This window comes from Scomber japonicus, chromosome 19, assembly GCF_027409825.1.
Source record: "Scomber japonicus isolate fScoJap1 chromosome 19, fScoJap1.pri, whole genome shotgun sequence".
Taxonomy (NCBI): Eukaryota; Metazoa; Chordata; class Actinopteri; order Scombriformes; family Scombridae; genus Scomber; species Scomber japonicus.
The window spans coordinates 13257363-13272209 of NC_070596.1; the positions used below are offsets into that span (position 1 = coordinate 13257363).

At 40.8% G+C, this 14847-nt stretch overlaps 1 protein-coding gene across 7 annotated transcripts in view; it reads left to right on the plus strand.

The window, feature by feature from the left end:
• The window catches only part of bcr (BCR activator of RhoGEF and GTPase), an 85596-nt gene that overhangs the window by 41749 nt on the left and 29000 nt on the right, over positions 1-14847 (plus strand). For all 7 annotated transcript variants that reach the window (XM_053339643.1, XM_053339642.1, XM_053339646.1 and 4 more), the window contains 2 exons: positions 7834-8018; positions 13938-14042. In XM_053339643.1, coding sequence (XP_053195618.1) covers positions 7834-8018; positions 13938-14042 — 290 coding nt within the window. The remainder of the gene's footprint in view (positions 1-7833; positions 8019-13937; positions 14043-14847) is intronic.

Here is a 14847-nt window from a genome sequence, read left to right on the forward strand (position 1 = left end):
TAAATATGACCACTTTAAGACCAATCATCCACCCGTCTTCACTAAAATTCCCAAAGTGTACTATTTGCTGACTTAACCCAAAAGCCAAGCATCTTCTATTTTTCATTACACATTACCGTCTTTGCTTGTAGAAACCGCAGTATAATGAGCGCAGACCGTGTTCCCGAGCCATGCTGGTAATTTAGCACGCTGTATTATTAATCAGAGTCTCTGTGTGATTTTGCAGCAATTTGAACGCTTATTTCCCCCATAATGCTTCAGGGGTCGGGGTAATGAGTCTCCTTCCTAATGACTTTGGTAGTTGACAGGGGAAGACACGACAGGCTCTTTATGGAATCAAAGGTTTGTCTGGCAGGATGAGTGTAGAGTAGTGTGTGAGTGTGTGTGTGTGTGTGTGTGTGTGTGTGTGTGTGTGGGCATGGGTCCACCGAGACAGGAGAGCCTTCTCCTCGAAAGTATTGTGTGATCAAAGCATCAGCAGCAGGAAGGAGAGTGAATATGAAAAATTGTAGCTAGACTGAAGCAGAGAGGAGAGACGGAGGATGTAGGATGCAGCACAGAGGGACGCTGACAGAACACACAACGCAACATATGGCTGTTTGTCATTCTGTCAGACAAATTTGTGACAGGCCATGTGATTAGTAGTGCAATTGTCTTTATGTCCGTGTCTTTATTTCTGTCTGTGATTATGTTTATTTCTGTGTTCTCATTTCTATACCTGTCTGCCTGTCAACCTTTATCTCTGTCTTCTGTCCTATTCCCTGTTTGTATACTTTCCCATATTTTATATACTTGACTTATGACTCATAGTTCAGTATCTCCTGGCAGCAAACTCTTGAAACTGTAAGGATGAGGCTCAAGAAATTCAACATTTAAGTGTCTAAAGGTGCTTCTTTTTTGAATACACAAAATGTATAATTTTGATTAATTGGTTATAAGTAATTGAAGACACCGGAATTGGAAAAAATCCATAACCCAAAAAAATAAGTGTCTGCACTAGGTTGACTGCTTTAGGGTGGCAGTGGTAGGGGGTACAGTTAAGAGACTCGACAGCCACACTTTTCTTTGTTCTCTATTTAGAAGTGGCTGAGATTGACACTAAAATGAGAATAGCTTGTCCAATTTAAAGGTCAGTTGAAGTGAGTCTGGTCAGGTGAGGCTAACCCCCTTCAATTTGCCAGCAGTTGGGGAAACTTTTCTTAGTCTTGAGAGGCTGCAGTATTGATTAACACGCTGTTATCTGTACTGTACATTTACTGCCAGATTTACAATTTACTGCAAACCCTTTCCTCTGCTCATTTTTGTACCACTCACTCAACTTGCTAAACACTATGCACACTCATTTCATGTTTAGTGTCTTGTAGCCAAGTGCGTCATCAGCGCTAGGACCTGGTTAGCACTCATGCTAACACGAGCAAACACTTAAAAGGATAAAGATATTTTTGTTTTCTAAACATTTAACCACTTTTTTTCTATCATATTAGAATTGAAACTGGGAATTGATAAAAACCAGTAACAATTAGCTAGGAATTTAAAAGTGTTTCAGTCTTAGTGCCACAGTTGAAACAATCTGATCAGCGCTAGCAGCCTGGCTGTCAGTGTTTCTCTGTGGCAGAAATTTATGACATGGATGGATTGTATTGCATCTGTTCCCACGAGCAGTTTAGGAAACCACACAAAACCACACAAATATTTAAAAATATAAAAACAGCTCATGGCACAAACTGTAGCATTGTGATCCCACACAGTAAACAAGGCACCACAAATATCCTTGTTCCTCTGCTCATCTCTCTGTTCTGTTTTCCACCAATGACATGATTTCAGGCTATGCTCTTTCCTCTGTTGCTTTTTTTCCCTTCCATCTACTGTTTTGCCTCTCATCCATCCATCAAGAGACAAAGGGGTGATTACCTCACCGCAGGGGGCGCTGTTTGTTTTTTTTTTTCATTGTTTTTGTTGTGTCTTGATGCCTGATTTGGCGAGTGTCCCGGCTTTATAACTGAAACCTACTGTTGCTGAGGGAAACATGAACACTGAGGCAAAGAGATTACCTCCAGGAAACAAAAAGGTTTATTATGATTTCTCAACTCAAGTAATGTTAATATTTCAAGGAAGTGGGTACGAGGAATTCACTAGTAAGTAGGCATCAGGTAGATTACTGGTTTGATTGGTGTATGATAAATAAACTGCAATTGGGAAATGAGATGAAGAAAGTTGAGTGTGTGTGGTCCACTTGGGTCCTCTTGGTCTTCTCTAAAGAGCAGCAACAAGAAAATAGCTTTTTATGTAGCCAAATACACATTTTAGATGTTGAATGTGGAATCCAAGGCAGTCGTATCTTTTACAATGATTCTGCAAAGAATGCCTTTAAGATTAATCTTTATCCTGTGAGAGTCATTTGCTTCTCCAATGTAGTCGTTCTGTGGTTTCTATGAGGGATGCAAAGTGGCCACTGTGTGACCTCAAATGAAAGCTGTTTTCTGAGTATAGCTGAAAGATTGTCATGCCTAAATTGCAGATATTCTGGACTTTAAGAATAGATACCACCCATGCAATTTATGGCACTATGTCTGCCCCTAATGACAAGATACCGACATTTATCAAATTAACTGCTGTCAAGTGCCTGTGCTGTCGCGGGAGGATTACCACAGAAACGCTGTGTTCAAGTTCATTTGACGGCATGTCTGTCCCCCCCAGCGATGCTGTAGCTAAGGCTTCACTTTAATTTCCACAGCTTTCCACTATCACTCGTCTACCAGCCCCCCTCTCCTCTGTGCTAAATTGTCTCTAAATTGGATATTCATGCGATGGAGAAACTCAAGGGAAAGGGTGCCCTCTCTCCCTCTTCTCCTCTCTTCCATCATAGTTTACAGTACAGTACTGCATATGTATTTGACACCATTTTAGAGGGACAGAAATGAAAATTACAGCATAATTCAGATATTAAATTGCCAGAGCTTACATACACATGTAGACTACATCTTATTTATCTCCAGAATCCAGACCTGGCCTATTCAATAAGCTTAGCCGTACTGGCCCACTGTAGGCTGCATCAGTCAGATTAAAACACACTATTCGATCTCTGATTACATTCTCCTGTCAACAAATACCTTAAGAAAGAGGGCTGTAATGTTGTAATGTAACATTAGGACCCTATGAGGCTGAGGGATAAGTAAGTAAGACTGAGTAAGGTAAGTGTGAATGTATTTGTAAGTGTGTGTGTGTGTGTGTGTGTGTGTGTGTGTGTGTGTGTGTGTGTGTGTGTTTTAGAAGAGAAAGAGCCAGAGGTGGGGTTATATAGGCAGTGTTAGGATGACAGGCTAATAAAGGCGTCAGCAGCCAGGGCAAATTTATGACGGCCGGGCTGAGTGGAAAGAGAGATGGGGGGATGGAGAGACAGCTCTTACCATCCAGGATATCTTATGCCCCCTTGGAGAGTCACTCCTTCTGTCTCTACAATTTCATGGCTCTCAGTCTGTCGCATTGTCTCTGTCCTGTCGCTCTTTATTGTTATTTATCTTTTCCTTTCTTATTGTAGTAGTCTTCATGATTATTTCTGTCCTAACAGTGGTTTGTTTCCTCCCCTCTCTCTCTCTCTCTTTCTCTCTTTCTCTCTCTCTCTCTTCTTTCCTCCGGCGCCACACAGAGCACTGAAGGGCTTCAGGCAACAATTGTTTCCTTTGTCTGTAGGCCACAGCGCTCTTTATCTCAATTTAACTCAGACAAGCCTTTTAATTTCTCATATGTGTTAGCAAGAGTGAAGCAAATAGATAGTTAGCTCAGTCAAGCTATTGCATTTTTGTGCTGCAACAATGCTGTGTGTCGAGACTTTGTATCTGAGCTGAGAGCAAGAAAAAGAAAAGATAGTCCAAATCAATCTTATTAGAGAGGTACGAGACTTGAGAGAGAATAAACTTGACTAGCATTAGACAAAGACACTGAGAGGGTGAAAAAGAGTGGGTTGAGCGCCCTATTAAAATGACCTCTTATCATAGTAACACTTACTGTATACAGACTGTATGCTAAAGACAACTAATAGGGTGATGAACACACATCATAGAAGATCTTTTTCACAGGTCTCCTTCAGGGTATAGTTACATATTTTTCAATACTATAGTTAGTTTGATACTGTCAAGTGTCTATTCCAATATGGGAAAGATACTGTACTGCACTTCTTTTGACACCTCATATACATATACAGGAAAGGAAGGAGGGAGGAAGGGAGGAAGAAGGAACGAAGGGAGGGAGGAGTTATCCAGTTTCAGTCTCATCAGGCTTGAGTGTTATACAAATAAAAACAACACACCCAGATGAACAATCCATTCTTGTCCAGATATGTCTGGCTCCAAAACATATCTGAGTGATGCATCATGTGCAACATACAGAAGAAGTTGCAAACAGCTCCCATGTGTAGTATTTGAAGCCTATGTCTTATATTATACAGGACGTCCCATCAACAGACCAGTGTCACATGACACCCAGATACCCTGATACCCCTACCCTGCCCTGCCCTGCTTGTGATACTGTTATGGAAAGACCCATGTGTTGCCATGGCAGCGGCGCACCAGCTATTCCCAGCATGATTGCAATTTCCACCTGCAGCAGGAAAAAGACCTGTTCCCCTCCCATACACTGTTTCCATATAAACATTTTTACAGGAATGTGTGTGCGCATGTATGTTTGTGTGGGGTTTTTTGTCTGTGGTTTGAATCAGAGTTTGGTTGTTTCGTTTTTCCAATAGCTTCAGGAGGAAATCAATGGTCGTACATTTTTTTCTTTTCGGGGGGGGGGGTTTCTGTATGTGCCTATGCTGCTCTCCAGGTATTTGTATTAGCCTTTCTGTCATATCTGCAGTTTATTCTTTTCCTGAGGGGGAATTGTACAGGAGACAAGAGAGGAGAGGGAAAGTGAAGCAGGAAGAGGAAGATGCTCATCTGTGAGCAGCATGAGGATGAAGAGGCCAGCTGTGAATCTGTGGAAACACAAGCGATCTGTTAACAAGAAGGCGAGAAAGAAGAGAAGAGATAAAGACAGAGGCGGTTAGATGTATGAGATACACGGGTCATCCAGACAAAGAGCGTGAGAGAGAGAGAGAGAGAGACTGACTCGGGGCAGGGTTAGGAGCAGCGTCTGGGCCGAGATGAGGTCAGACGTGGACAGACTGTAGCCTACTGTTTGACCACCACAGGCTACGGTGACCCATTAACAGACTTGTAAAGTGCACATACATTACAGGTAGTAATATACTAATACATAGCAATGGTCTTAACCAATCTGATGTATTAATAGCTTTATTATTTTGAGTCCATTATTTATTTTTAAAAGAAAACATCTGGATTGCCTTTGTAAGAAGCAGATAGGCTGGAATTATTTAAAATGTTGCTTTTGTACCCTAGAGAGACATAGCCTACATTCCCCAGAAGACCTTCTGTTTAGTCAGAGTCAGAGCTGCTGTGATTCATTTGGCATTTCATGTTTCCTGCTTTAATCTACCGTTAACACATTATTATTCATGGTTTTAGGTCTTTGACTATGCCCCCTTTTAACCAAGAGGTGGTTACGGCCTAAAACATGTTGTCTGGATACTCAGTATTGTTGGCCTCAGGGCTGTGTGCACACTTAAAGCTTTCCCTACACACACACACACACACACACATATGCATGCACACACCCTCAGTATGTTTCTAGTGACAACATTTTTCCAAAGCCAGGTGGTAGGAATATTAAAATGAGTTATTTTAGTGATCTAGAGAAACAGCTAAAAAAAATCCCGGCCCGAAAAACAGAAACATGCCAGGATGGTATTCATTCAGTTCCCACTTGGTGTTTTTCCCATCCACACCCTGTATTTTTAGACAAGTAATGAATCAGCTCAGCATATTCTTCTTCTTCTGAATTATATGAAGTTTTTGTTGTTAACAAACTGCAAAAACATTTTATTTCAAACCGACATAATGACATACATTTTACCTCAATGATAGTACAGTGAAATCTGGTCAGTGTACTGCCAGTTATGGGAGCATACAGCAAATAACAGAAAGAAAAATACAATGAATATCATGTGTCCAACAGTTACAGTACAAGACTATAAGATACACCCACAGAAGGAACACATGAGTTATGAAATATATGAGAATGCAGGGTTTGCAAAGTAACAGCAGCAGCGCATATGAGATTTTAAAAAGTGAATGAAGAATCGGTTGTACACTACTCAGTTTGGTTTGCTGCATGGTTTGGCATTGTGGGAAGAGGCTGTTTGCACACAAACACACACACACTCACACAGTCTCTATGTTGCCTGGCAGGATGCCGTTGGTCAAAGCAGTCGCAGTGGGCAGCGTTCGCCCACAGGCAGTAGCGAGTACACGGAGCAAGTGGTGGGTGGGCTGAAGGTCAGATCAGCCCTGGACACACTGGCATTGTTCTTTCTGTCTCATTCTCTCTTTTTTTCCCCTTCACTTTATGACCTGTGACTTGAAAAGCATATGTCTGTGTATATGCGAGTGTAAGCTAGAAAAAAATCATAAAACACAATGAAAGGCACAAGAAAGGTATAAGTACTATAAATGCTACTTAAATGTGTTTTAAAGCTACAGAGTGCTTATTATTTATGTGACCTGGAGAGTATTCAGTGTGTGCATGTTTGTGTTTTTCTCTGGAAAGAGCTGTGGCATGTTATTAGTGTGAGTCAGCACAGAAGAGGCCTGGCCAGCTCTCTGAGAGCTCTGTTGAATGTAGAGAAGTGGGTGGAGATGAGCAAAAGGTCTTCTTAGACACTCAGAGATGCATGATGTCTTCCTCTCAGCTGTTACACACCAGATTCCCCGAACTGCTGACTGTACTCTCTCCTCCTGGAAGCTGAACCTTTTGAACTCCAAAGCATTTAAAGTGGAACCACAAAAAGTCACACCATGAGCTTCCTTGCTGAGTGTGACATCATTAAACAAGGCATCCAGATTGTAGTTTGTTTGCATCCATCTCTCTGACCTTTATTTCTTGTTCTTTGTGTCTCTCCCACCTCTTTTTGTAAAGGGCAGCACACATAATCATCAAAATCACGTTGTGGTGGCTGAACTCTTAATTTCCCACAGAGAAAGTGATAGCGCCCACCGCGGAAGCAGTTCAGAAGGAGATTGCAGGAAATTTCCCTTGAGATGCTGTGCTCAGTGTTCAAATTATTTGAACCTTGACCCAGTTTATAGTTGGGCCATTTCAAGTGCTTCCTCCCGAGCTTTTATGTTTTTGTATAAATGCATGAACAAAGATGCAGGGGAAACTAATTTTGTGTGCCCCAGTTTCCGAAACTGCATTAATTAGTGTTAGAAATTAACTCTGCAAAACATGACAACCTGCTGTGAATATGAGGCCCATCAGCAAATGTAACACACAATTCCACCAGCATGCATTACAAAGGCACAGGTAACATGAAAAGGATTTTGGTCAGGTTAAAGCTTACTAAAGTTATGTTTTACAAAAGATATTAAATTATGGTGTTATGAGATTGTTTGGCAACACCAAGTGGCAGTGCATCTCGCAACATTTGCCTTTGACTTAATACTAAATGCAGGGCTGACAGCTTCACTAGAAGCACAACGTTGATCATTTGGAGGTAAAGATGTCTAGATAGATGTCTGCATTAAAAGTGGTGCTGAAATGAAATAACTGAAATGCAGTTGAAATAATTACTAGACATCTAAATAACACTTTCCCACTTCTTTTTAAAAAAACTGGAATGTGCTTTCTTTCTCCACTACAAACTCTCTTACATAAACCTCAAAAACATAGAAAAATCTAAAATATACTGACACAAGGTTTGCTTCTTTTCAATCACAGATGGTCATTTCACCGGGACCCCTCCCTCATATGGGTACGATGCAGACCGTGCAGAAGAACAGCGGAGGCACCACGACATCCTACCTTACATCGATGACTCACCGTCATCTTCACCGCACCTCAGCTCCAAGAGCCGCAGCAGTCGGGACACCCTCTCCTCTGGATCTTTGGAGTCCTCCAAATCGGTCAGTACACCACCTCACAATCTCCTACTGCTCGTATGAACAGATATATAATGATACAGTGGTGAAACCACGAACTCTTCATCAAACTTCCCTTAACTGTCTTTTTTTCACTAATGTAAGATACAAACATAACACCATATGAATTTACAATTCTAGAAACATGGGTGAAATCACTCTTCTATGGCAATAGGTGCCAATACTTCCTTTGACCTCAATACAGAGCAGGAAGTGGGCTAATCTATTCTCAGAGCAATCCCGCCTCATCAAAAAGCTGTAAATTGATGAGAAATCAAATCTGCCATTTGAGAGGATTGGTAAAGGACAATATCTCCTGTCTCATAACCTCCAAAGCCATCATCCGGTGAAGAAACTCATCCCCCTTAAGAGACTGGCTTTGTCTCGTCCATGGTATTAGGCAGAATTACCTATTACCTCCATCACCCCATTGCTACATTCATCCTCTTACCCTCTGCTCTTTCTTTCTTGTCTGCGGAGAGAAAACCCAGCGATCTATGACGTCTGGTGCTCTTTAGAGGTTACCATGGAGAGGATACACACATGCACGTGCGCACACAAGCACGTACACAAGCCCGGAGACAGCAAAGATGAACAAATAACGCAATCTATTTTAAGCTGCCTTTCTTTTTTTCATCTCTTTTCTACAATTCATATTTATTTGTATTTTAGGAGGTCTCGTCATCATAGTGAGGATTTGTTGTTAGCAGATGAACATTCCAGGGCCAAATGTTCCATTAGGATAGAGGGGTATCGTGGGAGAAAGTAATAGGCTAATACTGCCCCTCTCCAGTGTGCCCTTGGAGGAAGTAATCGCATCAGTGGTCATGAAGCAATATCAGCAACGACGCCCCCCTCATTCTTTGCTCACTGTCTGAGCCAGCGAGATGTGTGTCTGTCAATCTGATTGATGGCTTGATTCTTCCAATAAATGATGAGTCCCCCGTCTGCATCCAACCTTTGACCTGCAAGCTTGGACCTCTACATTTATACACTTACACATATGCACACACACACACACACACACACACACACACACACCCTTCACGGCTGCTTGAGGTTGCCTCCTCTGAAGCACACATATGCTTGATTTTCATGCATAAAAGAGATTGAAGAGGATTTGCTGTGTAAACTTTCATGTTTAGTGTCAGAATCCCTGAGCAAACCTGAAGCTATGGGTGTGTGTTTGTTAAATGTGTGTTTAGGGTTGGCAGCGGCAGTGCCAAATCGTTAGTTAAATATATTATGCAGCCATACAACAAATATCCATCAACAAATCCTATGAGCAGCAAGACATGCTTTCAATAACTGTCATGAAAATAGAGTTACCATCGTCCTTGATTTGCCCTTGGCCAGTCCTTCTTCAAACAACATCCCAGTCTGCTTCTCTAATTGATGAGTCACAGCCCAGACAGGCTCTGATTGGCTCGGCAGGAGCTGATGGTTTTATGATGTCATTATGATGAGTCATCACCATCAGCAAATACTGCTGATTTAATTTTCCACAGTGTCTCTCGTTCACTTATAATCGGACTGTTGGCTGCACTGCAGAGGGAAAAGACGGGGGTCACTGATCAGAAGTCTGCTGACGCATGAGGGCTATTTCTAAACATTTTCAGTTGTTTTGCCAAAAACACTGATGACATCTTTCACAAATACCGCGTCATATCTTGGTACGTACTTGTAGGTCAGTCAAGGACAATTACAGCTTATTTTTATTGGATTCTTTTTCCATACAAAGTTTGCTCAACCAAGACAAACGAAATTCCTGTAAACTTTCTTGGACAGAGGAAGATGACAGGAAATGCAGTAGAGAGATAGAGAGATTGGGAATGACATGCAATAAACAGTCTTTAACTGGATTCAAACCAGGGTCCTTGCAGTTGATGATCAGTTCCTTTACCAAATTGGCCAGATTTCCTCTTAATTCATAAACCTTTGTTCTTCTCCTCACTGTATACTGTATGATAAAAACTAATTTCTTCATTCTCTTATCTTATCTGACATAACACCCTGAGGCCAGGACCTGAGGGAGAGATCACTTCTTCTCCTGCTCAGGACTAAATCTCTAGATGGCCAACTTGAGTGGATTAGGAGGCTTGGAAAGATTAAAATCTCCCCTTGTTATAATGCATCACATCTGTAATGAACACGACTCGTTTTCTTGCAGTTATAGTCCCAGCGTAATGTGGCATCGCTCACATCATTATCTAGAAAACCACTACAAACACCAACTCTGTCAGTGTCTGTCACGTCTTGCTGAAGTGCATTTTGAGTAAAGAGAAGTAATTCTGCATGTCTTCCTCCCGCAGCATAGGATAATTCTGAGACGTCTCCATTACACAGCAGACACGTGGAGATAGGAAGCAATCTCATTAGGCATTTCAGAAAAGCGAGGGATGGCAGAACAGGATGCTAAACATATTAGGATGTGAAAAATGAAAATTGAAAAGGGTTAATAAAGTGTGGAACAGGCCACGCATTGCCGTTCACTTCTTTCCTTCCCTCTTGAGTGTTTATATGAGCTGACAGTCTCCTGCACTCCAAAAGGGAACGAGAGACAGAAATGGAGAATAATGTCATTACAATTGCTGCTGCCCTGCTTCTATCTGTGCCTCCTGAGCTACATCTACGCGCTTGTCAAATAAACACTGTTTGTATTGATTCTCATGCATCTCCCATGAACATTATCCGTGCATAAGCAAATCAGAATTCCTAAATTACGTTAGGTAGAACCGCCGCTAAGCAGTGTGTGTGAGCAGGAGGAGGATTGGTTTAAGTGTGAGTTTAATAGGAAAATATTAGCTTTTGTTGCACATGCCGTTCACAAAAACATAGACACAAACCCAAATATACCCCAAGCAAGGCAAATGTGTTTTATTTTTACTTTATGATGACCAAACATGTAAAGCAGACACCCCTTCAGTCTGAACCCAGAGATGGGCTCATTAGCTGCCAGGGCGATGAATAAAAGATGATATGTCTGGAGATGTGGGTACATCCTAGGGGAGGCGTCTGGGGTCTGTAACGATGAACAAACACTTTAAGGATCCCGTCTGCCCTCTACTAGTTCAGTAACACGTGGTTGGATGTTTCAAGTTCCCTGCTTGTGATTTTTCTTTGAATGTTCATGATGCATCAGATGGACTCTGGTGTTTCCCATGTTCTCTTACCAGCAGGCATGTTCTGGGTATGTGGATACTTGTAGCTCAGCAAGGCTTTACATTCATTTTTCATTCATTCACAAACGTTCAGGGGGCTCAATTCCTGCCCCAGGCTTTCCCTTTTACCTCAGTGGAGACAGACAGATTCAAATCCACTACAATGCAATTTAATGCATTTAAGGACAATCCTATATCACAGTTATATTACCAATTTACTTTTTAATACCTTCTACTTCAAACTTTTTTATTCACAAAGAGAAGACTTTCCCACTTTTGGTTGTCTTAGAATCTATACATAATAACCAATTAGAGCTTTTTCAAGAGACGCTGATACAGCTCAGATCCCCAGACAGCTCTGCATGATGCATAATACATGTCTGTCACAATCATTTCCTTTACCCTTCACTTAAGAAAGAGACACAAAGAAAGAGAGACTGAAAGACATAAGGGAAGAGAGAAGGTAATGTATATTTACAGTAGAAACAAACTTTTGAAGTCAAGAAAAAAAGTCCAATAATGAAGAGAGTGCATATAATCAATCATGATTTCTACAAACTTAATGAATCAACTTTGTCTCATTCAAAGCTTTTACACAAGTACATACAAGTGTGTTAAAGGCTAAGATGCTAAGAAACTGGAGCAAAGTGCAACATACTGTAGTGCCTTTAAATCCTGGTGACACCTGTGTCATTCATTGCATTACATAAACTGGTCAGACCAGCACAGAGCTGCCACCATAAAGGATTAATGGTTATTGATTTTAAATAGAAATGCAACCACATTTATACAGCAGCACTGTATAAATGCCTTGCAGCTTTTAACAGTTTGCAATACATGCATCCAAGTTACTGTTAATTAAATCAAACTTTCTTGTGCGCTGGATGTTTTTGTCACTTTTTTAAATGATGTTTTTCTGTGGCTAACTGATTTACTAATCAATAGAAATGCATGCCAAACCAAAGTACGTCTAGCCCTGCGGTAACTGTGCTGATAATGGACTCCTAGGTAATGGAGTCCATAATAATTCTGGATCATTTCATAATCTTCTGGGCTATAGCAGTCCCCTGAGATCTAGGTTAGCATCTGCTTATGCGGTGGCCATGGAAACGGTTTTCAGACCCATTTACCCCTCCATTTAAATAAATGCATGTACACCCACAGAGATCCAAGTGCTCGCAGCACATGTTGAAATGCAGCTAACATGAATACTGTGCATCATTTTAGCTTGCATATTTATGCACACGTGAGCTCTGATGTGTAGATATAATATGTAGAATTACTGTACAGGTGGCTTGACATATAGAAACAGATAAAGTCAGAAGTTGTGCTGAAATAAATAGTCAATTAATTAATTAGTCAACACAGAAGGACAATTTTGATAATCTATTAAGTGTTTAAGTCATTTATATGGGCAAAACAGGCTATCTGATGAAGTAACCTTAGGCTCTGGGAAACTGTAATGCTTACACTTTAGGCTAAATGTTCAATGAATTGATTTGGGAAAAAAACAGATGAAACCTTCAACCAATCATTTATTTGAAATCTGACGCATAACTGTAGGAATATGGCAAATATACACCAAAATAATAAAATACACTTAGATTGTCTGGCTGTTATCATGTCTACCAGATGGATTTTATCCTGTGGCCCCCTGTACCTGTACAAATACACACACAATATTTTCTGTGTCACTGAGGTCTGTGAAGCCAGGTAGCTTAAGTCCAGCAGGCTGATTCAGCTGAAGTTACAGCAACCAGACCTGAATGTGCTTTTCCTTAGATCACTTTGCCATCCTTGTGTACTTGATCTTGACCTTCATTTAGTCTCTCTTTTACACCTACAACCCATATGATTGCTGTATAAACATAGAAGGTAGCATTAGCATGTGTTTGTAGAATTTCCATACAGGCAAGGGAGGCTTAACAATTTGTTAGATGCTCTTGGTTCAGGAATCTTCTGGCTTCTGTTCACACTGCCAATGCACAGAATGAATCCCAGTATTTTTTCACTATTTTCTAGATCTATAAAGCTTTTCTTTGTTTTATGTCCCTCTTTCTCTCCTTCCTTTGGCCAGTCTCTTCTCACCGTGACCCTCACTCATGTTTCTCTCATCTCACATACATCATACAACATGTAGCTGTTGTTTTTGGGTAGCTGCTTACTACTACACTCTCAAAAATGTAGTCCTACCCTCTTGTTCTCCTCTTCATCATGTCATATCTTTTACTCTTCCTTTCCTGACCTCTTTCTATTCTTGTTCTCTCTCTTCTCTCCTCCTCGTAGCCTGAGGGACAGGATGCTTCCACGTCCCAACCTGAGCTCAGTGTGTGTGCACTTGCGCATTGTCTCACACACACATATTTTTACGCCAACCTTTGTCCCATGGGAGACCCTGCCTGTTTGAGTTATTTCAGAGTTTGTGGTTAAACAAGACAGCCTGAGGAATCTCTTTCTCTGCCTCTCTGTTTTCTTTCATGTCCATACTCCTCCTTTGACTGGGCAGAAGGGAATGAGGAGTTAACCAGGGAGGATTTCTAGGAAGTACATGTGTACCTTGGAGATCCTTTTACCAGCTGATATTGTATATACTTTTAAAAAATCAAATTGTATGCCTTACAGTGTGAAAATAAAGAACAGGCATGCACAAGATTGAATTTATTTATTTATATATTTATTATTTATGCATCTTTATTTGATATTGATGTAACTTCATTAATGAATGTCTGTGTTTTTGTTGCAGACTGAATGTGACCTGGAAAAAGGTTTGGAGATGAGGAAGTGGGTCCTGTCTGGGATTTTGGCCAGCGAGGAAACATACCTCAGCCACCTGGAAGCACTGCTTCTGGTGAGAACTCATATGCACGCACACACACACACGCATGCACTTCTGCCATTGTGTTATGATACATTGTTTACTTGTTAAATTTGGTGCCACGGATATATCTACTGTATCTAAATGAAAATAAAACATGCTAATAAGATGGATCCTTTCCTGGCTTTGATAATACAAAAACGACAATGTACAAGTTATAAATAGCCAAATAAAAAACTAATTGCAACAAAGAAAGATACATAAAACGTTCCAGGGTTGAGTTGTATGGTTCGACAGGATCATAAGGAAATAGAAAGTTGCCAGCCTTTCTCTAATTGTCAGGGTTTGCCATACTGTTTTTACCATGCAATATCCCAGGGCTGTATGAGCAATCTTTCAAAGCAAAACCATGTGTTTTCTAAGCCACTATGGCTTAAAGTGGAAATTACTGGATAATAGCACATTAAATTTCCCTTAATTTCCCAAGAATTTTTTGTGTTTAAAGCTATTTAATTATATGTAATTTAAAGCTACCCTAATCCAATTTTTTATACTAACAGTGGAATAAATGATTAAGCGTAATGTGAAAGGTGTCGCTCTTCATGTGAAACCCAGAGAGAATGATCACTCGCCTGCAGTTCCCCTCAGCTCTGTGGAGCATATTAGCATCTTTGAACTCATTGTGTTGATTTCACAGCCACTAACTTTACAGTTTTGGTTCAGTCCTGCAGCTCTCTTCAACCTAATTTCCAGCAGACGCAGGCGGCTGTTTTCAGTGAAAGATATAAACCGACAGTATGCTAAGCTATGTTGGCTGCTAATGTTATGCTCTTAATTA